General features: G+C 39.3%; 1 protein-coding gene across 20 annotated transcripts in view; it reads left to right on the top strand.

Moving 5' to 3' along the window:
• LOC120932477 (protocadherin gamma-B2-like) overlaps positions 1-25385 on the top strand; it is a 353457-nt gene that overhangs the window by 230544 nt on the left and 97528 nt on the right. Inside the window, exons 1-2 of one of the 20 annotated variants that reach the window (XM_040344872.1) lie at positions 4160-6932; positions 19429-19508. The exons of 17 other annotated variants lie outside the window; for them this stretch is intronic. In XM_040344872.1, the coding sequence (XP_040200806.1) occupies positions 4521-6932; positions 19429-19434 (2418 nt within the window). In that variant the 5' untranslated portion in view covers positions 4160-4520 and the 3' untranslated portion in view covers positions 19435-19508. Of the gene's footprint in view, positions 1-4159; positions 6933-18513; positions 21867-25385 lie in introns of those variants that run through there. 2 more of the 20 variants (XM_040344867.1, XM_040344853.1) reach the window with 2 other exon arrangements.

Genomic DNA, 25385 nt, shown 5'->3' on the forward strand with positions numbered 1-25385 from the left:
AACTTAGGAAACAGCGACCACAGGTCAATTAGATCCAGTATACATTCAGTATATCAGGTATAGACAGCATTTTTTTTTTATAAAACACAGAGACTGGGGCACATAGCATAGCGATACAGACAGGATTTTATGAAACACTAAAAGTTATTTTAGTAGCAATAGGGGAAGCACTGACAAAGGAGGACAGGAGAGCTGCAGATTATGGAGGGACATAAACTGACCACGGTGTCAGGGATCAGCAGCCATGATAAACCATGGTCAGTTTATAGGGGGAGGGCAGAACCAGACATGTATTTCAGGTGATACAGGGGCCCAAATTATACAGCACAAGCACTGTGCTGTATAACATGCTTTAAAGGAATAGGATCCATTATTTTTTTAGTGTAACAAACACTTTAGGGAACTCAGTCAGGTGATAGCTAGACCATTTTTCCTAACTTTTATGAACAAGTTACTGACTGGGATGGTACCAGCTGATTGGAGAAAAGCCAAAGTGGTGCCAATATTTAAAAAAAGGGGCGAGATATATATTGCTGGAAACTACAGGCCAGTTAGCTCATCAATAGTCTGCAAGCTATTGGAGGCAAAATAAGGGACTATATGCAAGATTTTAGTAATGAAAACTGTATCATTAGTGGTAATCAGCAAGGATTCATGAAGAATCGTCTTTGCCAGACCAATCTATTAACCTTCTATAAGGAAGTGAGCTGCCATCTGGATAAAGGAAGGCATGTGGATGTGGTGTATCTGGATTTTGCAAAGGCATTTGAGACAGTTTCCCACAAGCATTTACTGTAAAAATTGAGGTCTGTCGGCATGAGGCCATAGGGTATGTACCTGGATTAAAAACTGGCTACAGGGGCAGGTCCAAAGGGTGGTGATAAATAGTGAGTACTCGGAATGCTCCGGTGTGGGAAGTGGGGTCCCCAAGGATGTGTCCTGGGACCAGTTTTTTTAAATGTATTCATAAATGATATAGAGGATGGGATAGACAGCTCAATCTTAGTATTTGAGGATGATACAAAGTTAAGCAGGGCAATAACTTCTGCGCAGGATGTGGAAACCTTACAAGAAGACCTAAATAAAACAATGGGGTGGGCAACTACATGACAAATGAGGTTTAATGTTCAAAAATGTAAAGTAATACATTTGGGTGCTAAAAATATGAATGCGGAGGGAGAACCTCTGGGGGAGTCTAGGATGGAAAAGGATCTGGGGGTCCTAGTAGATGACAGGCTCAGCAATAACGTGCAATGCCAAGCTGCTGCAAGCAAAGCCAACAGAATATTCTCCCAATCTACAAGACTCTGGTCTGGTCGCATCTTGAGTATGCTGTCCAGTTCTTGGCACCAGTCCTCAAAAAGGATGTGCTGGAAATGGAGAGAGTCCAGAGAAAGGCAACAAAGCTAATAAAGGGGGCTAGAGGATCTCAGCTATGGGGAAAGAAGACAAGCATTGAACTAATTCTCTCTGGAGAAGAGACGTTTGAGACGGGGAAAGGATAGCAATGTATAAATACCAACACTGAAATTGGAAAAGAAGCAGTTTAACCTTAAACTGCGTAGAGGGTTCTTTACTGTCAGAGAGGTAAGGATGTGGAATTCTCTTCCACAAGCAGTATTTTGTGATTCCGATAAGCACCCCGCCCGCAGACCCTGACAACCACCAAGCAAGGGTTGTGGGGATGAGGCCCTTGTTCCCATCAACATGGGGACATCCTCCCCATGTTGAGGGCATCTGGCCTGGTATGGTTCAGGAGGTGGGGTGCTCTTTCGCCCCCCCCCCCCTCTTTTTCTTTGGGCCTGCCAGGTTGCGTGCTCGGATAAGGGTCTGGTATGGATTTTTGGATGGAACCCCACACCATTTTTTTTTTGGGCGCAGGGTTCCCCTTAAAATCCATACCAGGCCTGAAGGGTCTGGTATGGATTTTTGGGGGCAACCCCACGCCATTTTTTTTTTATTTGGCATAGGGTTTCCCTAATATCCATACCAGACCTGAAGGGCCTGGTATCGGAATTTAGGGGGACCCTCACAGATTTTTTATTTTTACTTTTCAATGACTTTCAATGACTTTGAACTGTATTGCCGGGACCCGACAATGCATTATAGCCGCGAGTAGTTTTAAATGACTTTTTTTCCTTTAGAAATGTCATTTTGTGCAGAGACTGTTAAAAACACAGGAAACATGCGCTATTTTACATGCATACTATAGACACCACCCAGGTACGAAATTTAAAGGAATATTTCATTTTTATTGTTTCACTTTAAGCATTATTAAAATCACTGCTCCTGAAAAAACTGCCGTTTTTAAAACTTTTTTTTGCATTGATACATGTCCCCTGGGGCAGGACTCGGGTCCCCAAACACTTTTTCTGACAATAACGTGCAAATTGACCTTTAAAATTAGCACTTTTGATTTTTCATGTTTGTGTCTCATAGACTTTAATGGTGTTCGCGTGTTCGAACAAATTTTTTGCCTGTTCGCATGTTCTGCTGCGAACCGAACCGGTGGGTGTTTGGCTCATCCCTGATTAAGAGCAGCTAATCACAACCTAGTTAACCTACTGTACATAGGAATTGGCACGTAAACTGGAAGTTATGCCATTTTATTTTCAGTAGAGAAGAGCATTAATGCAGTGGGGGTTGGTTAGAACCCCTGCCATGTTTTATGAGTCTCTGTCTGCCTTTGCTGACGTTTTCTCACTTTTTGTCATGGTGAAAATGTGATTTTATTGCTATCTGTGTCCTGTCTCAATGACCACAGAAAGTACAATTTTCTCAGGACGCAGACAGTAACAAAAATCTGACAGATACTTAAATCCTTCCCAATATTAAAAAAACACATTTGACTGCAGCTAGAATAGAATATATATATATGACCCAGATGTAAACATTGTTGTTTGACTCAAAATGGATCTTTCAATGAATAATAGTAGCCATATTATTGTACAGCTGTAGTATTTTTCAAGTATACACATTAAACATACTGAACTTGACAGGAGCTCCAAGATGGCCTATTATTGATACAAGATAGGGCTTTTTCCCCAAAGTTAATAATGTTTCTGTATATTGAGGGGGGCCTTTGGCAGGCATCAGTAATTTAATGTAAGCTCCTCTTTTTCATGTAGCCAGGTTCTAGGCAACAAGGACACAAAGGGGAAAAATATTGTATATTTTGTTCAGAAAGACATTATTTTATTGAAGTTAACTATTTCAGCCTAGGTTTTAAACTCTTCTTAAAACATGTGCTAATATTTGTGTGTGTGTGTGTGTGTGTTTGTTTAATAATTACATGAAGTATAGTATTATATAATAGTATAATAATTTTTTGGCTTCTTTTTAGGAAGCTATGCTCTATAAACCACCCTTTTCTCAAATTGTTTTGAATCCCACTGCCCCTAAACTTGTTTTGTGACCCACTAACCTCAAATGTATGCTGTGACCGACTCAGCCTGACCCTTGCCTGTAACCCACTCTCCTTAACCCTGATTGTGACCTACCCCCACTAACCTTGTTGTGTGACTATTTACCCCTAACCTTCCGTTATGATCCATTTCCCCATAGGACCTAACCTCCTGGATTCTCCTATGACTCACTCCTCCTAACCTTCTCCTGTGACCCACTTTCTCTAACCTTTTTCTGTGACCTATTCACCCCTTACCCTATCCTTTAAGCCAAGCTCCCTAACTTTGGCTAATTTTTCGAAGAAAAGATTTGGAAAAACTTAATGGAATTCAAATATTTTTAACCCATTATTTAAAAAAAAAAACAGCAAAATATAGAAAATATGAAGTAGTTGTGCTCTCTTGCCTAATTCATTTGACATTTATGTCCACAGTAATTCTACTAAATGTATAGTCTGCACTGTATACACAATACATTTTATATCTCTTTGGTTCAAGAAAGATGAGCGCATATTTGTCATAAAAAAAATGTATCATATACCACATCACAGAGTTCACATAAAAAAAATGGCCTTTATGGCAATTGTTTTCACATTAAATTTACTTTATTTGTTGTTTGAACTACGAACCAACCATTATGGTAATCTTAGGCCAAAAAACTTTTAGAACAATATAACAGTGTTCCATGAGGTCCAAAGATACTGGTTTTGCGTTTTTTCAAGAGTGTCAGAAAAGCAAATTAATTAACATTAAAGGACTGTGTTGCAGTTTTTTAAAATCAGTTCTTGTGGCAGAACTGATGACACTCGTGTGAAAGGTCCCTAAGTCTTAATCTGTATTTATGAAAATAACTCTAAAATGTTGTAGTACCCCAGCTGCACCTCAGAGCGCCGCTGTTGAACCAATAAGCGAAGGATGTGAGAGATGCATGCCTTTATGAGACAGGCAGTACAACTGCAATAGTAGATATAGAGCATTTCTGCATGAGATGGGAGTGCTTCAGGTCTAACAAAGAAGAAGATATTCTGGAATTTAAATTCAATTAAGGATCATACATTCTACAAGGAATTTCCTCTTTATATATTCCCATCAACAAAAGGAACGGCTGTCTTGAACATGCATCAACCACAATCACCCCTGGAAATCAGATGGCAAGTAGTGATTTCATTATTTTCCTGGTTGTGTCATTCAGTTTCTGCTCAGATTCATTATTCCATTGTAGAAGAAATGAGGAAAGGTTCAGTTGTTGGTGATTTAGTGAAAGATCTTGGAATGAATGTGAAAGATATCACAGCAAGAAAACTCAGAATTGTGTCTGATGTTTCTGAAAAATATTTCAGTATCAATCAGGAGAATGGAGACCTTTTTATTGCAGAGAGGATAGACAGAGAGACACTGTGTGGGGCTGCAGCTGATTGTGTCCTGACCTTTGATGCTGTGGCTGAGAATCCTTTAAATGTGTTTAATGTTCAGATTGAAATTCAAGATACAAATGACAATCCACCAAGATTTCTCTATGAAACAATTCTAATAGAAATAAGTGAAGCTGCTTCACCTGGAGAAAAGTTTGTTTTGCAGAAAGCTGAGGATTTGGATATAGGAATTAATACATTGAGAGGCTACAAGTTGAGTCCAAATGAGCACTTTGCCTTAAGAGAAAGGATCAGCTCTGATGGCAGTATATTTCCTGAGCTGGTTCTAGAAAAGCCTCTAGACCGAGAGACACAAAATTACCATGAACTGATTCTATCAGCTTTCGATGGAGGAAATCCTGTACAGACAGGCACTGTGTTGATTAAGATTGCCATCACTGATTATAATGATAATACACCTTTATTTACCCAAGAAGTATATAAAATAAGCATTAAGGAAAATATACCTTTAAATTCCACAGTTCTGCAGGTCAGAGCAACTGATAAAGATGAAGGTGTAAATGCGCAGATTACATATTCTTTCAGTACCCTGGCAAATAACATTCTCCAGATGTTTACAATTAATCACAAGAACGGAGACATTAGAACAAAGGGACATTTAGATTATGAAATGAAAAAACACTATGAAATATCTGTACAAGCCATGGATGGAGGGGGCCTGGCTGCCCATGCCAAAGTTTTAATAGAGATATTGGATGAGAATGACAATGTTCCTGAGATAACCCTCACCTCCCTGTCTTCTCCTATTCCTGAAGACACAACACCTGGCACTGTGGTGGCACTGATTGCAGTCCGTGATAAAGACTCGAGAGAGAATGGAGAAGTTCAGTGTCAAATCATTGGAGATATTCCATTTCAATTAGTGTCATCAGCAAGTAACTTCTATAAAATTGTTACCAAAAATTCTCTGGACAGAGAAAAAATGTCATCCTATAACATCACCATTCAAGCATCTGACAAGGGTTCTCCTGGTTTGTTTTCTGTGAAAGTCGTCTATTTGGACTTGGCGGATGTTAATGACAATGCACCTATGTTTGAGAAGTTGACTTACACTGCATTTGTACCAGAAAATAATTTACCAGGAGCTTCCATATTTCATATTCAAGCGATAGATATTGACAGTGAAGAAAATGCAAAACTGACTTACTTTATAGTAAGTAATGACAAAGATCCAATATCCTTGCATGTGTCTATAAATCCAGTGACCGGAGTCATTTATGCGCAAAAATCATTTGATTACGAGCAACACAGAGAATTCAACATTCAGGTCATTGCTAAAGACAATGGTTTCCCATCACTGAACAGCAGTACAACTCTAAAAATTCATGTGGTAGATCAGAATGATAACTCACCAGTCATCATATACCCACCAAGAGACAGTGATGGTCCTGTCTTTGAGATGGTGCCTTGGTCATCTGAACAAGGTTCCTTAGTATCTAAAGTGGTCGCAGTGGATGCGGATTCTGGACACAATGCCTGGCTGTCTTATTTTTTGCAAGTTTCTGAGCCATCACTTTTTACTATTGATCAGTACACTGGGGAGATCAAAACATCAAAGGTTTTTCATGATAGAGATTCTTTAAAACATAAAATTGTGGTCATAGTAAAAGACAATGGCTACCCACCTCTGTCTGCTTCTGTGACTCTAAACCTGGTGATTGCTGATAATTTTCAACAGATAATTCCTGAAATGAACAAACATCCAAGCAAAGTGGACTCTCAGTCAAACTTACAAATGTACCTGGTAATTGCCTTGTCATTGATTACTTTTCTGTTTGTATTGACTGTGATAGTCGCTGTGGTATCCAAATGCAGAAAGTCCAAATCTTTGCCTTACTTTGGCCCTGTGGATACACATTTATATCATACTGTAGATCCCAGATTTATTTCCCAGTTTAACAATGGAACATTGCAACTGCCCTACACATACAATGTTTTTCCAACTCTGGATTCAATGGACAAGGAATTTGCTTACCTAAAATCTCAGCAGTGTGTTCCGGTTGTTCCTGTAGACAAACTCATTGATGCGGATGATTCAGGAATTAGTAATGAAAACATAAGAGACCCTATAGCTGATGACAGTCTTATTTTGCAGGTATGTTCAAACTATGATGTTTAATTAGTCTGATTTCATTAAAACAATGTTACAGATACTGTATATACTCGAGTATAAGCCGAGTTTTTCAGCAAATTTTTTTGTGCTGAAAATGCCTCCCTCGGCTTATACTCGAGTCACCTTTTTGCGCCTGATCTCCCAGATTTTGGGGACCCGCTACTGGCCAGCCGTAGGTCCCCTGGACCCCAAACTTCCATAGACTCCCATGTTAAATGGTAATTTCTCCAGTAACTTTGGGGACCTGGTACCGGCCGGCAGTAGGTCACCTGGACCCAAAACCTGGCACACATGTAGCCCCAGTTCTCCTCCACAAGTGTACAAAGTTTGCTGTCTAGGGAACCTACAGCCGGAGAGCACTGATTTTTCAATGCCGGGCACCCCTTCTATATACTCCCATGTTAAACGTAAGTCTAGTCATGGGCACAGTGAGGCATGGGCACAGTGAGGCATGCAGATGGGCACAGTGAGGCATGCATATGGACACCCTAGGCGTATACGCTAGTTAATGCGTTTTCCCATTTCTTTGTGGTAAAATTAGGTGCCTCGGCTTTTATTCGGGTCGGCTTATACTCGAGTATATATGATATGTTTGTTTTAACCACTTAAAGACCCGCCTATTGTAAATGTACGTCCTCTTTTTAAACATGGATATCTCAGTAACGGCAGCAGCTGCTGCCACAACTGAGATATCCATGTTTTCAGCGGGCGGCCGTGTAAACGATAACGGCGGTCTCCGCGAGATCGCCGTTATCGGTGGCGGGAGAGGGCCCCCCCCCTCCCGCCGCTTTTCCGCGCCCTCCGCCGCTTACCGGAGCCGTCGGTAGCGGCGGAGGAGATCCGATGCTGCCGCCTGGAGAGTGAGGACTTGAGTGAGGGCAAGATGGCCCCCACCCATCCTCATAGCTCTGCTGGGCGGAAGTGACGTCAAAACGTCAGTCCCGCCCAGCCTCTTAAAGAGACAATTTTTTTTTTGTCATTTTTTTAAATGACAAATTTTCCTTTTTTTTTTTTTTTTTTGCATTTAAGCCTAAATATGAGATCTGAGGTCTTTTTGACCCCAGATCTCATATTTAAGAGGACCTGTCATGCTTTTTTTCTATTACAAGGGATGTTTACATTCCTTGTAATAGGAATAAAAGTGATCATTTTTTTTTTTATATTTTAGTGTAAAAAATAATAAAATCAATAAAATTAAATAAGAAAACAAAACAAAATTTTTTTTAAAGCGCCCCGTCCTGACGAGCTCGCGCGCAGAAGCGAACGCATACGCGAGTAGCGCCCACATATGAAAACGGTGTTCAAATCACACAAGTGAGGTATCGCCGCGATCGTTAGAGCGAGAGCAATAATTATAGCCCTAGAGCTACTCTGTAGCTCAAAAAATGCAACTTTTAGAATTTTTTAAACGTCGCCTATCTAGATTTTTAAGGGTAAAAGTTTGACGCCATGCCACGAGCGGGCGCAATTTTAAAGCGTGACATGTTGGGTATCATTTTACTCGGCGTAACATTATCTTTCACAATATATAAAAAAATTGGGCCAAATTTATTGTTGTCTTATTTTTTAATTCAAAAAAGTGAATTTTTTCCAAAAAAAAGTGCGCTTGTAAGACTGCTGTAATACGGTGTGACAAAAAGTATTGCGATGACCGCCATTTTATTCTCTAGGGTGTTAGAAAAAAAAATATATAATGTTTGGGGGTTTTAAGTAATTTTCTAGCAGAAAAAACTGTTTAAGTCTTGCAAACACCAAATCTGAAAAACACCTGAGGTCTTTAAGTGGTTAAAGGCTATGTTGACCCATAAAGTGTTGACAAATCAGATGAGGTTTGTAATGATTTTACATTTTCTGTTATTTTGTTTTATTGATTTTGTAAAATTATAGTTACCAAAAATTCTCTTGATAATAGCAAGCTGTTTTATACACTAGAGATTGTAGGCCAGATTATTACCAGACCATCAGCAGACCAGCACTGAGGCTGCGTTCACACCTGACGGTAGCATCTTTGAGCATTTTTTCAGTGTTGTTTTGTGCATTTTTATGCGTGACTTGCATGTTTCTATGCAGCATTGGCATTTTTGTATTGGCCAATAGAGAGAACTATCATCTGTTGCATCATTTGTTGGTAGGTATTTCAGCTTTTTTAGCTTTTCCATTGGCTTTATATTTCTTTTTTTAATTATTAGTTTTCATTCATTATAGTTTTTTTTCCATTAGGGTAAGGGGTTAGAGTTAAGGTTAGGTTAGGTTTAGGATTAGGAGTTGGGGGTTAGGGTTAATATTAGGGGTTAGGGTTTCAAATACCTTGGTTGGAGGCCAAGTCGATGAGAGGGCTTCCCTTGTGGCTCTGGTCCGAGCACCCCTGAATGTGGTGACAGAGGTACAAGGCTCAAAGAAGCACGGGTACCAGTAGCTTAATTGCAGGTGACTGTCACAGTCAGGGACGTAATCAAGGTGAGCCAGGGTCATCCATGGTAAGACAGCAGGGTAGCCAGGAGGCACCTACGTGTCAGTGCACACTGGATATTAGCCTGAGCTCGTCTGTATGCTGGTGCACGTGCATGAGCATTAACTGTATGGGAATAAGAAGTATCTGCAGAAGAAATAGCATTAGCTGCAGAAGAATTTGCATTAGATCTATGAGAATTAGTATGAGCTGAACTATCTTCCTGATATAGGGTTATTTATTTATTTGTTTATTTATTTATTTATTTATTTATTTATTGTTAGGGTTAGGGTGTTAATACTACTACTACTACTACTACTACTACTACTACTACTACTACTAATAATAATAATAATAATAATAATAATAATAATAATAATAATAATAATAAATAAATAAATATTAAATAAATACACAAATAAATAAATACAATATTAATTAAATAACAAATAAATTCAAAAAATAATACTAAGTAATATTAAATAAATAATTAACCCCTAACTCTTAAAAAATAAAATAATAATAATAATAATAATAATAATAATAATAATAATAATAATAATAATAATAAATAAATAACTAAACACCCTTACTCTAACAAATAAAAGATAAATTATTATTATTATTATTATTATTATTATTATTATTATTATTATTATTATTATTATTATTATTATTTTTATTAATAATAATAATAATAATAATAATAATAATAATAATAATAATGTATTTGTTTTGTTTGGGTGTTTATTTATTATTATTATTTATGCATTATTACATATTATTAATTTATTTTATTTATTTATGATGACTTTTAGCTATTTGTGTATTTAGTTTACATTTATTTATTCATATATTATTACTATTTTATTGCGAATGGAACATTTTTATTAATGTCTATGGGAATAAAAACATGCCAAAAAATGCTCAAATCTGCCCGATTCAAGCTACAAATAAAGCTCCAGAACTTTTTTGAGTTTCGGGCGTTTAGCTTCAGGCAACTTGGAGTAGAAAATACTCCATAGAAAATAATTAATTTTGTTAACCTCCAGCATTTTAAAGCTTTGAGCTTCAAGCTACACAACTCTGAGGTGTGAATGGGGCCTAGTGTATCCCATATCTATTTTAGTTTTCTAGCATTGTGCAGGAGACCAAACTCCCTAGGAAAATAAATAGCCATAACCTACGATGTAATCGCATTGCTCAGAAAAACATATCAACATAAAGAACAATGCTTTCCTGTATGGCTTCTTTAGGTTATAGTGTCACAACACTAGTGATTCACTGTAGTAATTAAATACATTATATTATGTACACTTAGACAAAGATTTTATGTTTATGGAAAAATTATTTAAAATTTAAATAAACCTTCTTATCCGTTTTAGCTAAGGAAGCTGTCATTTTAGCCTCTGCATGATCTGCAGTTACCTGTACATGTGATCAGCTACGACACCAACCATTTCATGGCTTGACAGTTGGGTTGAGAGAGTTAATAAGCACACTAGAAACTATAGCAGTTATAATTCACGGCATGCCTTGAATGTAACTGACTTAGAAAACAGGTGAATCAATGGGATTACGTCTGCTTTAAAATTGTTATTCTAAATGTGTAACCATTAAATCTATGTGGCCAGGGTTCTGCACAAGAGTGTTGATGGGAAAGTTAGTTTGTTCAACAACATTTACAATAAATTAGATGTTTAAAAGGAACACATATACAATTTTTTTTTTATCATTTCTGAAAATATAGCCTTAAAGTGGTTGTAAAGCTTAATTTTTTTTTTTTTTTTAAATAACAAACATGTCATACTTACCTCCACTATGCAGCTTGTTTTTCATTGAGTGGCCCTGATCCTCCACTTCAGGGGTTCCCCAGCAGCTCTCGCGGCTCCTCCCCACATCAGATAACCCCCTAGGAGAAGCGCTCTCCAGGGGGGGGTTACCATACGGGCACGCTCCCGAGTCCAGCATTTGCGTCCATAGACATGAATGCCGGACTCACCCCTGTTATTGGATTTGATTGACAGCACAGGGAGCCAATGGCTGTGTTGCTATCAATCTATCCAATCAAGAGCCGGGACCCCATGCAGAGAGGGACAGCGCGTGAATTCCAGGGCTCAGGTAAGTAAAATGGGGGGGGGGGCTGGGGAGCCAGTGACTGACAAAAGTTTTTTCACCTTAATGCATGGTGAAGGTGAAAAAACACAAGGGTTTACAACTCCTTTAAAGAATAATTGGTCTTTTTTTCATAAAGGGTTCTTATTTTTAGTTGCTAATTCCTAAAGTGGTATTATACCCAAAAGCGAACATTTATTATATTGCAGCTTACCAATTCTAATGCCACGACCGGTTTTCCTGGCAGGAAAACTGCCATGTCAGCTTTTCGCCAGGAAAAACGGGCGTGTGTATGCTCAATCACAGTTTTTCCGGAAGGAAAACTGCGGGAAAAAAATAGAGAACTTGTTCTCTATTTTTCCGTCAGGCAAAAATCCTGCCGAGAAAACCGGTCGTCTGTATTAGATGTAATGGCTGTATTCGTTTTAATTATTAGACTTTTTTTAATTTTCATCTGTTGATCCAGCCAGTAAATCTGTTGTTTTCCAAAAGGACAAGCTCACCAGCAGAATATATCAGTTACAGAGATGGGACCAGCCATTTAACACTGGCAGGGATACTTACAATGGTCAGATTATATTTATGTATGTAACACCTTTATCCCAAAACTACTTATAAAGTAGTAGCTGGAGTCTGGAACTGTAGCTTGCTCACATAATTTGTAATAAAAACATCTTTGCCATGCTGAAGCTTCCCCCCAACCACTTTGCATATAATTGTATATATACTGTGATTCTGTACTTGCCAAATATGTTGCAGAAATCTCCCTCCACTGAGTCTGGCTGCATCCATTTTAACTGTGGGCAGCTGAAGCTGCTGCCTGTTCACTTCCTGGATTTTTACACAGAAACACAGAGGCACACCTCCAGCTCTGCATGCCTGCAGCTCTGATTGGTCATCTTATGACTCCCCCCCTCCCTTCCTGGCAAACTCTCACAAGAGTGAGAGAGAGCTGTGCATGATGTCATAGCCTAGGCTTTTTACCAGAGAAGGAAGTGGGCTGGCAGGAAAAAAAAAAGTTTTAGTATCGATAGTTAATGCGGATTTTCCATCAAAAAAAATTAAATACTTCATTAATGTGCATATAATACCTACAAAAAAATGAAAAAAACTTTTTTTTACTCACCTGGAAATATCTGTTGCTATGTGGTCCCACAAAATCTGCCTTTTGAATCACCTGGGATTGTGTCGTCATCTCCCTCGGCTCCACAGCTCGCTACTGCTCATGAGAAATATGTGTCATCATTTCCCAGGATGCTGTGTGTTTCCCCTAGGGCTAGAATCGTGATTCATTGAAGATTTTGGCGCCATTTTCAGTATTGGAATATAACAGACAGTTTATAAAACATTGGCGATGCTGTCTTCTCTCCCATCACTACTATAGCTATGACAGCTTCTTACACTGTTTGTGTTTGCATCGTTGCCATTACAACCGGGCGGGCACTTCCGCCTCCGCTGCACGTTGTGATGGCAACCAGAGAGGTTGACGGCACGGCACTGCCTTTACAACGCGCATACACGGGAATAGGGCGGGATGGGCGGTGCATGATGGTCACCGCTCTTTATCGCTTTACAGGAAGTAAGGGCCAGATTCACGTACACTAGCGGCAGCGTAACGTATCCCGTTTACGTTACACCGCCGCAAGTTTTCAGCGTAAGTGCCTGATTCACAAAGCAATTACCTGTAAACTTGCGGCGGTGTATCATAAACACGTCCGGCGCAAGCCCGCCCAATTCAAATGGGGCGTGTACCATTTAAATTAGGCGCGCTCCCGCGCCGGACGTACTGCGCATGCTCCGTTAGGAAATTCCCGCCGTGCTTTGCGCGAAGTGACGTCATTTTTATGAACGGCGACGTGCGTAACGTACTTTCGTATTCCCGGACGTCTTACGCAAAAAAAAAAAAAAATGAAATTCGAAGCGGGAACGACGGCCATACTTTAACATGGCTCGTGTAAAGTTAAGGCAGGTAAAACGAGGCTTAACTTTGCGACGGGAAAAAATTACTAGCGACGACGTAACAAAAGCGAAAACCGTTGTGGATCGCCGTAAATGCTCATTAGCATACCCGATGCATACCCAGCCTAATATCCGAAGGCGTACGAAGCCGTAAGCCTGTCAGATCTTAGCCAAAAGCCGTCGTATCTTGTTTGTGAATCACAAATAACGATACGACGCGGCAAATTTGAATATACGCCGGAGTATCAGTAGATACTCCGGCGTATCTCGTCTGTGAATCTTGCCCTAAGTGCTTGTGGGCTTCACATGCCCACAAGAAAAATGGGAACGCCGTCAACGTTTTTTTAACAGTTACTTTACACAAGAACTACAGAGAACGGCAGTGGATAGTAATAGTAAGTTAACTTACTTAAACAATCCAATTGCCTCATGAAAGTAAATTGCACAATGTGGTTGGAACTCCGCTTTAAAACAAGGGCAAAAGATTTAATAGATGGAAAGATGAATAAATGACTGAAGGCCCGCTCTAAATCTGTTAGCATATCTAACACTCCCCCCGCTCAAGAGACAAAAAGGTTCTATGTGCCACACATCACCGCAAAGGCCCTGTGGATATGTGGAATTACCGCCTCAGCCCAGGCTTCAACCAAGCTACGCCCTCACTCCCCTCTCCCAGACTAACAATACTGCTATCCAAAAGTACAGCTTGTGCTCATTCACCCAGAGTGGGGGCACTCTAATGCAGGAGGTGTATTACTGGCCAAAACACCAGGTGAAAACAGAGAGGGAAAAGCAGAGGGAAAAAAGAAAACTAATGCAGCCATCTAATAATTGGTAAGATGCAATATATGTTTTTGATTTTGGGTTTAATACTGCTTTAAGAACAACCAATCACAGTTGCTGAAGGCCAGTACATTTTTAATGCTTGCTATGAGTTAATCTACATAAGAATTAGCACTTAAACTGGAAGTTCTGCCATTTTATTTTCAGTAGCAAAGAATATTCATGTAGAGGGGATGGGTTAGAACACCTACCAAGTTTTATTTTTAGCCTGTGTCTGCCTTTGCTGACTTTTTCTCACGTTTTGTCATTGTGAAAAAGTTTTTTTTTTTTGCTATCTGTGTCCTGTCCCAATGACCACAGAAAACAGAGATTTTCTCAGGACACAAAGCAAATAAAATCCATCAGAGACTTGGATGTAAAGGTTGATAAGTATAACTAAGAAACCTTTGCTGCTTGGCTAAAAATGGAATGAATAATAGTAGCCATAATATTGTACAGCTGTACACCAAACTTGTATTATATTGCTGCTTATCTCGCTGGGTGGTTCTCTAAAATGTCCGGACACTAACACATGTGAGATTAGTCATTCTATTATAGAGCCTGCATGTGACCATAGAAAAACTTCCACCCTCTGCAACTTAGCAAGCAACAAAGAGAACATAATTAGACATTATGAATGTGATTTATGTAGTAAACATAAATGTGAGCTAGTTGAATTTACTTGTATATTTAAACATCACTTTGCATAGTTGCTGGTTAATCCACTTTCTGTAATATTCGAATTGTTCATGCCCCATCCCATTTTTTTACCAGATTAGTCCTCTTCTCTCCATTCAAGTGTTCCTTGGTGAACCTATATCCTGGATTGCGATACTGGCTTAGGGGTGACACGGTCATGTAGATTCTGGGCTGCCTTAAACATTTTAACCCCCTTCCTACCCAAGTTAATTTTAAGCTTTCAGCAATGTCACACTTTAAATGACACTTTGAATGACAATTGCGCGGTCATGCAACACTGTACTCAAACTAACTTTTTCTCATTGTGTTCACATAAATATAGTTTTCTTATTTTGTTTGTTTTTTCGCTAAATAAATGAAAAAAGACCTAAAATTTGGAAAACATGTTTTTCTTTATTTCTGTTATAAAATGTTGCAAATAAATCAAAAAAAATAAATCATCTTTCTTCATGAAGTTAGGCCAAAATGTATTTGTCTGTAGGAAAGTTATAAAGTCTGTGAACTATGGTATATATCTGAAAATTGATCAATCCTGATGTACTGACTGCCTATCTCATTTCTTGAGGCCCAAAAATGTCAGGAAAGTACAAATACCCCCAAATGACCCCTATTTGGAAAGTACACAGTCCAATGTATTTAGTAAGAGGCATGGCAAGTTTTTTGAAGTTGTCATTTTTTTGTCCTAAGTTTTTGGAAAATTAAGAAATATATATATATATTTTTTTACTTTGTATTATATTAATTCTTCTTTTTTTTTTTTTTACAATATTTTTTAAAACATTTTGACAAGAGCCATATAATGTTACCATAGTAACATTGTACTACTATGGGGAAGGGATTTTACTTTACACAATATGTCTTTAACCCCTTAACGCCCGCCGCACGACTATTTACGTCCACAGAATGGCACGTACAGGCAGAAGGACGTATATATACCTCCCTGCCTTCTAGCGGGTGGGGTGTCCGATCGGGACCCCCCCCCGCTGCGTGCGGCGGGCGGATTCCCTCGGGGAGCGATTCGGGACGACCGCGCGGCTATTCGTTTATAGCCGCTCCATCGCGATCGCTCCCCGGAGCTGAAGAACGGGGAGAGCCGTATGTAAACACGGCTTCCCCGTGCTTCACTTTGGCGGCGTATCGATCGAGTGATCCTTTTTATAAGGAAGACTCGATCGATGACGTCAGTCCTACAGCCACACCCCCCTACAGTTGTAAACACACACTAGGTGAACCCTAACTCCTACAGCGCCCCCTGTGGTTAACTCCCAAACTGCAACTGTCATTTTCACAATAAACAATGCAATTTAAATGCATTTTTTGCTGTGAAAATGACAATGGTCCCAAAAATGGGTCAAAATTGTCCGAAGTGTCCGCCATAATGTCGCAGTCACAAAAAAAATCGCTGATCGCCGCCAATAGTAGTAAAAAAATAATAATTAATAAAAATGCAATAAAACTATCCCCTATTTTGTAAACGATATAAATTTGGCGCTTATTGCGATTTTTTTTTACCAAAAATAGGTAGAAGAATACTTATCGGCCTAAACTGAGGGAAAAAAAATGTTATATGTTTTTGGGGGATATTTATACCACCAAAAGAAAGCTCTATTTGTGGGGAAAAAAGGACGCCAATTTTGTTTGGGAGCCACGTCGCACGACCGCGCAATTGTCTGTTAAAGCGACGCAGTGCCGAATCGCAAAACCTGGCCTGGGCATTTAGCTGCCTAAAGGTCCGGGGCTTAAGTGGATAATTAGCAGTGCATTACATTGCTTTATGCAAGCATTTTACTGAATGAAATTGATTCATTTAGTTTCTTTTGTTGTGATTAGCTGTGATTGGTCAGAGCTAATCACATGGTAAAGATGGGCTGTGATGTAATCACACTGACCAATCACAGCTAGCAACACAATTGTATACAATGGATGGCTTGGAAAAAAGCCATCCATTGTATACAACTGTCGTGTGACCTGCTGTGATTGGTTACCATGGTCACATGGTACTGGCAACACGCCAGCACAGTGATCAGTCATCGCCTGTGTCTGGTGGAGGCAGCCGGTGACAGATCATACCGCTGAGTGGCCCCATGGCCCTGAGGCCACGCGTGGGCCACAATCCAGGCAAATGTCATATGACACCTGCCGTATCGACAACAGGTTCCCACCGGCATCATTCCCCAATAGGCTGGGCGGGAACCGGTGAAAGAAGAATTCCAGGTATTCATTTTTTTTATATATAGTTACATGGGTCAAGCTTGGAATTATGTAAATACCATACTTGCCCAATGCCCCTGGAAGCTGGAAATGACTGAAGTAGACACCACTACTCCAGTAATCCCCACTTGCTTCCGGGTCCCATGCTGAACATCCAACTTGCTGTTTACTGAATACAGGAGGTCAGTTGTTTAATTAGGGTACCATTCAGAGAATGATTTGCGTTTTCTGAATGAATTCAAAGTGTTATCTGATTGGACAAGGCAGAGAGGTGAGGCAGTGACATCACACTCTTAACCTTCTTTAATCAGAGAATGATATGCATTCCTTAAGAAAATGCAAAGCATTCTCTGAATGACAGCCATGCTGAGTAGTCGACTTTCTGTTGAGCACAGGACCTGGGAGTAAGTGGAAATCACTATAGTAGTGGTGTCTACTTCAGTGATTTACGGCTTCCATAGACATTGGCCAGGTACGGTATATACTGTACATAGTTACATTGGTCGAAGTTGGGCCAGTGTAACTATGTATAAAATATCCATACCCGGAAATCATCTTTAAAGGACAAGTCCAGCCAAAGCTTGTTTGGCTGGGCTTCTCATATGGGTCACCGGAGTGCAGTTTGTTTTCGCACTCCTGTAACCTGTTTTCAGCAGAGAGGGGACTGAAGTTTGCTCTCTGCGAGCAGCTGAGAGTCTGAGATGGCCACTCCCCGCCCCTCCACAGCTCAGTGCTCCAGTGAGCAGGGAGGAGCAGAGTGGAAAGCTGCTGATTGACAGTCAGCAGCTCTCTGCTCGGGGAGCTGTGAGAACCGAGCCATTGGTGATGTTTGATTGCTCGGTTCTCAGTGTAGAGGCGCCGGGGGACAGATGCAGCATCGGACCAATGCTACATCCACCTAGGTAAGTATAATGGAGGAAACAAACATACTTTTTTTTAACTTATGTTTGACATAGATCAGCCCTTTCTGCAGTCTCTTACTGTGTGGCAAAGTTATAATAATGGTCACGAAGAAGAATGAAAAAATACTTCCTCCTACCTGCAGCTGATGACATAATAGTATGCAGGAAAAGTCATTTGACAGAAGCTCCAGGACAGCTTTTTACTCTTTTTTCATATATATATATATATACTGTATAGTCACTAAAAGGTTAGGAAGCTCAGTTTATTAAACCCATTTTATTCTGGTATACCTAGGGAGGCATCAGTAATTTAGGATTAAGCTCCTTCTTTTCATATAGCAAGTCCTAGCTTGAGCCAATAAGAGCACAAACGGAAAAAAGATTGCATATTTTGTTCAAAAAGTTATTATTTTATTGCTGTTAACTCTTGTGACTCACTCCTCCTAACCTTCTCCTGTAATCCACTTTTCCTAACCTTGTCTTGTGACCTATTTAACCCTTATCTTCTCCTTTGAGCCACTCTCCCTAACCATATGCCATTTTTTGAAGATGAAATCTGGAAAAACCTAATGGGCTTCATATTTATTGAACCTACTATATATAAACATGAAAACAAATACTGAGTAGTTGTAGTTGTGCTCTCTTGCCTAATTTGACAGTTATTTTCACCGTATTTTTGCTAAACAAATAGCATACACTGTATACACAATACATTTTAAATGTCTTTGATTTACCAAAAGATCAGGATGTATTTATCAAGAAAAAATAATCTAGCACATACCAAAGTTCAGTTCACATAAAAAATATGGGCACTATAGCAATTGTTTTGACATTAAACTGACTTTATTTGCTTAAACTATGAACCAACCATTATCTCAATCTTAGGCCAAAAGGCTTTCAGAATAATATAAGTGTGTTTCATGAGGTACACTTGTTTTGCTTTCTGTTTTTTTTTTTTTTAAGAGTATTAGAAAATCATATTACTGAACACTAAAGGAGTTCATTAAAAATCAGTTTTAGTATGGGAACTGATGATGTTCGTGTGAAAGGTTCTAAAATCGTAACCTGTATTTATGAAAGTAACTCTAAAATGTTGTAGTTCCCCAATTACACCTCAGAGCGCCGCTGTTTAACCAATAAGGGAAGGATGTGAGAGATGCATGCCTCTATGAGACAGGCAGTACAACTGCAATAGTAGATATAGAGCATTTCTGCATGAGATGGGAGTGCTTCAGGTCTAACAAAGAAGAAGATATTCTGGAATTTGAATTCAATTAAGGATTGTACATTCTACAAGGAATTTCCTCTTATATATTCCCAGCAATAGAAGGAATGGCTGTCTTGAAAATGCATCAACAACAATCACCCCTGGAAATCAGATGGCAAGTAGTGATTTCATTATTTTCCTGGTTGTGTCATTCAGTCTCTGCTCAGATTCATTATTCCATTGTAGAAGAAATGAGGAAAGGTTCTGTTGTTGGTGATTTAGTGAAAGATCTTGGAATGAATGTGAAGGATATCACAGCAAGAAAACTCCGTTTGGTGTCTGATGTTTCTGAAAAATATTTCAGTGTCAATCTGGAGAATGGAGACCTTTTTATTGCAGAGAGGATAGACAGAGAGACACTGTGTGGGGCTGCAGCTGATTGTGTCCTGACCTTTGATGCTGTGGCTGAGAATCCTTTAAATGTCTTTAATGTTGGGATTGAAATTCGAGATATAAATGACAATCAACCAACATTTCTCGATGAAACAATTAGATTGGAAATAAGTGAATCTGCTTCACCAGGAGCAAAGTTTGCTTTGCAGAAAGCTGAGGATTTGGATATAGGAATTAATACACTGAGAAGCTACAAGCTGAGTCCAAATGAGCACTTTGCCTTGGGAGAAAGGATCAGCTCTGATGGCAGTATATTTCCTGAACTGGTTCTAGAAAAGCCTCTAGACCGAGAGACACAAAATTACCATGAACTGATTCTATCAGCTTTCGATGGAGGAAATCCTGTACAGACAGGCACAGCAATAATAAGGATTACCATCACTGATTTTAATGATAATACACCTATATTTACCCAAGAAGTATATAAAATAAGCATTAAGGAAAATATACCTTTAAATTCTACAGTTCTGCAGATCAGGGCAACTGATGAGGATGGAGGTGTAAATGCACAGATCACATATTCCTTTAATACCCGGGCAAATAACATTCTCCAGATGTTTACAATTAATCACAAGAACGGAGATATTAAAACAAAGGGACATTTAGATTATGAAATGAAAAAACACTATGAAATATCTGTAAAAGCCATGGATGGAGGGGGCCTGGCTGCCCATGCCAAAGTTTTAATAGAGATATTGGATGAGAATGACAATGTTCCTGAGATAACCCTCACCTCCCTGTCTTCTCCTATTCCTGAAAACACAACACCTGGAACTGTGGTGGCACTGATTGCAGTTCGTGATAAAGACTCAGGAGTAAATGGAGAAGTTCAATGTCAAATCATTGGGGATATTCCATTTCAATTAATTTCATCAGCAAGTAACTTTTACAAAATTGTTACCAAAGATTCTCTGGACAGAGAAAAATTATCATCCTATAACATCACCATTCAAGCATCTGACAAGGGTTCTCCTGGTTTGTCTTCAGTGAAAGTCGTCTATTTGGACTTGGCGGATGTTAACGACAACGCACCTATTTTTGAGAAGTTGACTTACACTGCATTTGTACCAGAAAATAATTTGCCAGGAGCTTCCATATTTCATATTCAAGCTAAAGATATTGACAGTGAAGAAAATGCAAAACTGACTTACTTTATAGTAAGTAATGACAAAGATCCAATAGCCTTGCTTGTATCCATAAATCCAGTGACCGGAGTCATTTATGCACAAAAATCATTTGATTATGAGCAACACAGAGAATTCAACATTCAGGTAATTGCTAAAGACAATGGTTTCCCATCACTGAACAGCAGCACAACTCTAAACATTCGTGTGGTAGACCAGAATGATAACTCACCAGTCATCCTATACCCACCAAGAGACAATGATGGTCCTGTCTTTGAGATGGTGCCTTGGTCATCTGAACAAGGTTCCTTAGTATCTAAGGTGGTCGCAGTGGATGCGGATTCTGGACACAATGCCTGGTTGTCTTATTTTTTGCAAGCTTCTGAGCCATCACTTTTTACTATTGATCAGCACACTGGGGAGATCAAAACATCAAAGGTTTTTCATGATGGAGATTCTTTAAAACATAAAGTTGTGGTCATAGTAAAAGACAATGGCTCCCCACCCCTGTCTGCTTATGTGACTCTAAACCTGGTGATTGCTGATAATTTCCAGCAAATAATTCCTGAAATGAACAAACAGCCAAGCAAACTGGACTCTCAGTCAAACTTACAAATGTACCTGGTAATTGCCTTGTCATTGATTACTTTTCTGTTTGTATTGACTGTGATAGTCGCTGTGGTCTCCAAATGCAAAGAGCCCAAATCTTTGCCTTACTTTGGCCCTGTGGATACACAATTATATCATACGGTAGATCCCAGATTTATTTCCCAGTTTAACAATGGAACATTGCAACTGCCCTACACATACAATGTTTGTCCAACTCTGGATTCAATGGACAAGGAATTTTCTTTCCTAAAATCTCAGCAGTGTGTTCCGGTTGTTCCTGTAGACAAACTCATTGATGCGGATGATTCAGGTTTTGGTAATGAAAACAAAAGAGACCCTATAGCTGATGACAATCTTATTTTACAGGTATGATCAAACTCTGATATTTAATTAGTCTGCATTCTTTAATTTTGTTATATAGGCTGTGTTGACCCATACAGTGTTTGCAAATCAGAGGATGATTTTGTAAAATAATAATTACCATAAATTCTCTTGATAATAGCAAGCCTTGAATGTAACTGACTTAGAAAAAGGTGAATCGGTGAGATTAATTCTGCTTAAAAAAAATTCAATGTGGCCAGGGTTCTGCACATGAGTGTGTATATGAAAGTTTGCCCTTCAACTAAATTTACAATAAATGAGATGTTTAAAAGGAACATATTTACAAAATGTTTTTTTTTTTTTTTCATTTCTGAAAATATAGTGTTAAAGAATAATTGGTCTTTTTTCATAAAGGGTTCTTAATTTTAGTCGCTAATTCCTAAAGTGGTATTAAACCCAAAAGCAAACATTTATTATATTGCAGATTACCAATTCTTAGATGTAATGGCTGTATTATTTTTCTTTTTTTAGACTTGTTTTCCAGTAACCAGTAAATCTGTTGTTTTTCAAAAGGATAAGCTCTCCAGCAGAATGTATTAGTTACAGCGATAGTAATTTAAAACTGGCAGTGATGCTTACAATGATCAGATTATATTTATGTATGTAAAACCTTGATCTGAAAACTGCTTATAAAATATTAGCATTGGTCCGATGAGTCCCCTTCCGGCACGAAAACTAAGAATCGGCCGATCTAGCACCACCGATCGCTCGGTTCTCACAGTTTCCCGAGCAGAAAACTTGTGACTGTCAGTCACCGCTCTCTGCTCTGCCCCTCCTCATTTACAGGAGTGCTGGGCTGTGAAGGGGGAGGATCGGCTGGCTCAGGCTCTCAGTGGCTCACTGAGAGCCTGAGCCAAGTGTCGGTCCAGGCATGTTGGCAGAGCCCGACATCATTATCGCAAACTTTCCCAAGCCTGGACAAGCTCTGTGATGTCAACCGACGGGGCTTTAGTCCAGCTGTCTGCTGAAAATGGATCAGAGGAGTGCAGTTTGTTCTTTGAGCTTTAGCTGTACTTTTTTAAATATGTTAGCGTATCAAACACTCCCCTCCCCCAAGAGACAAAAAGGTCCTATGCACCACACACCACTGCAAGACCCTGTGGATATGTGAAATGACAGCCTCAGCCCAGGCTCTAGCCAAGCCACATCCCCACTCCTCTCCCCCAGAATGACAATACTGATGTCCAAAGTTACTGCATATGCTCATTCACCCAGAGTGGGGGACTCTAATACATGAGGTGTGTTCCTTTCCAGATCACCAGGTAAAAACAGAGGGGGGAAAAGCAGAAAAAAATAATTCTACTGCAGCCACCACATCTAATGATTGGTAAGCTGCAATATTCATTTTTGGTTTGGGGTTTAATACCACTTAAAGAACAACCAATCACAATTCCTGTAAGTCAGTGCATTTTTATTGCTTGCTATGAGTTAATCTACATAAGAATTAGCATTTAAACTGGAATTTCTGCCATTTTATTTTCAATAGTGAAATATATTAATGTAGAGGGGATGGGTTAGAACCCCTCCCAGGTTGTATTTGTAGCCTGTGTCTGCCTTTGCTGACTATTTCTCACTTTTTGTCATGGTGAAAAAGTGATCTTATTGCCCTCTGTGTCTTGTTCCAATGACCACAGAAAGAAGACATTTTCTTATGACACAGATGGCAAAACAAATCTGTCAGAGACCTGGATGTAAAGGTTGATACGTATAACTAAGGAGGCGGAACCTTTGCTGCTTGTCTAAGAATTTACATTTCAATGAATAATAGTAGTCATAATATTGTACAGCTGTAGCACTGTTTAAATATATGCATTAAACACACCAAACTTTTATATTAGTGCTTATCTCTCTGGGTACACAAGGGGGTTCTCTAAAATGTCCAAACACTAACACATGTGAGATTAGTCATTCTCTAATAGAGCCTGCATGTGGCCACAGATAAACTTCCACCCTATGCAACTTAGCAAGCAACAAAGAGCATAATGAGGCATTATGAAGGTGATTTATGTAGTAAGCATAAATGTAAGCTATTTGAACTCTAGTGATTTTACTTGTATATTTGAATATAATTTTCACTTTCTGCAATTTTCTAATTATTAATGCCCCATCCATTCTCCTTCAGATTTTCCTACTAGGCAAGAGATTGCTCATAGGACATAGGTTACGGTAACAGGTGGTACTTAACCCCCACTCCCTCTCTCCCTCCCAATAACAACTATTCTCTTCAGGATGGAACCATCTTTGTTAAGGCGTCCTCCTTGGTAAACCTCTATATCCTGGATTGTGATACTGGCTCAGGAATGACGCAGTCATGTCGATTTTGGCCGGTCTTAAAATAGAATTCCAGGTATGAATAATTTGTACATGGTTTCATAGGTCTAGCTTGGACTAATGTAACTATGTATATACCATACAGGGCCAATGGCCATGGAAGCTGGAAATTACTACCTGCTGCTCACTGAACACAGAAGATCTGTTGTTTAACTAGGGCACCATTCAGAGGACAAGACAGAGAGGCGACATCACACTCCTTCTCCACCTTCTCCAATCAGAGAATGCTATGCATTCATTAAGAAAATGCAAAGCATTCTCTGAATGACACCTATGCTGAGAAGTTGACTTACTGTGTACACAATGCCGTAGGCCACCTGTTCGGCAAGGGACCCAGAAGCAAGTGGAGATAACCATAGTAGAGGTGTCTACTTTAGTGATTTCCAGCTTCCAGTGACATCGGCCAGGTGTTGTACATACATAGTTACATTGGTCCAAGTTGGGCCAGTGTTACTATGTATGAAATATCCAAAACTGGATGTCGTCTTTAACTAATGTTTGACTCACATCAGCCCTTTCGGCAGTCTCTTACCTTAGGTAGGCAAACTCATTTGACAGGTGCTCCAGGACAGCTTTTTACTGATACAAGTTAGGGCCTTTGTTCAAAGTTAATAATGTTGCTGTATATTGAGATATGCCACCAATGTATTCATGTAGACTTGTATAGCTTGGTATCTTCATATAGCACATATCAATTCCTAGCTTGAGTTAATAAGAGCAAAAATGGAAAAAAGATTGCATATTTTGTTAAAAAAAAAACATTTTTTTTCTTTGCTGTTAGCAATTTTAGCCTAGGTTTTTAAAGTGGATGTAAACCCTCCATATACCCAGTGAAGTGAACAGCCTCCAATGATACACGGGGATGAAACAAATCTCCCTACATAAGTTTTACATGTATATCTGCTGTCTTCAGCTTTATATACTGTTTAGAAAGTGCACAACCTGTAAGAATTTTCTCTTCCTGTTCCAGCAGGGGGAGGGGAGTCTTGCCATACACTGTAAGACAGCTGATTGGAGGAAAGGTATACACCCCCTCTCCTCATAGGGAGAGACTTGAAGACCTGTGTTGTGAATTGACCAGCTGTTTGCTAATCTATTTATAGCACCCGCTCTGACACAAATTTCAGGCTGGTTTTATCACGTGTCAGATAATGTGTCAGAAGTTATAATGCT

This window comes from Rana temporaria, chromosome 3, assembly GCF_905171775.1.
Source record: "Rana temporaria chromosome 3, aRanTem1.1, whole genome shotgun sequence".
Lineage (NCBI taxonomy): Eukaryota > Metazoa > Chordata > Amphibia > Anura > Ranidae > Rana > Rana temporaria.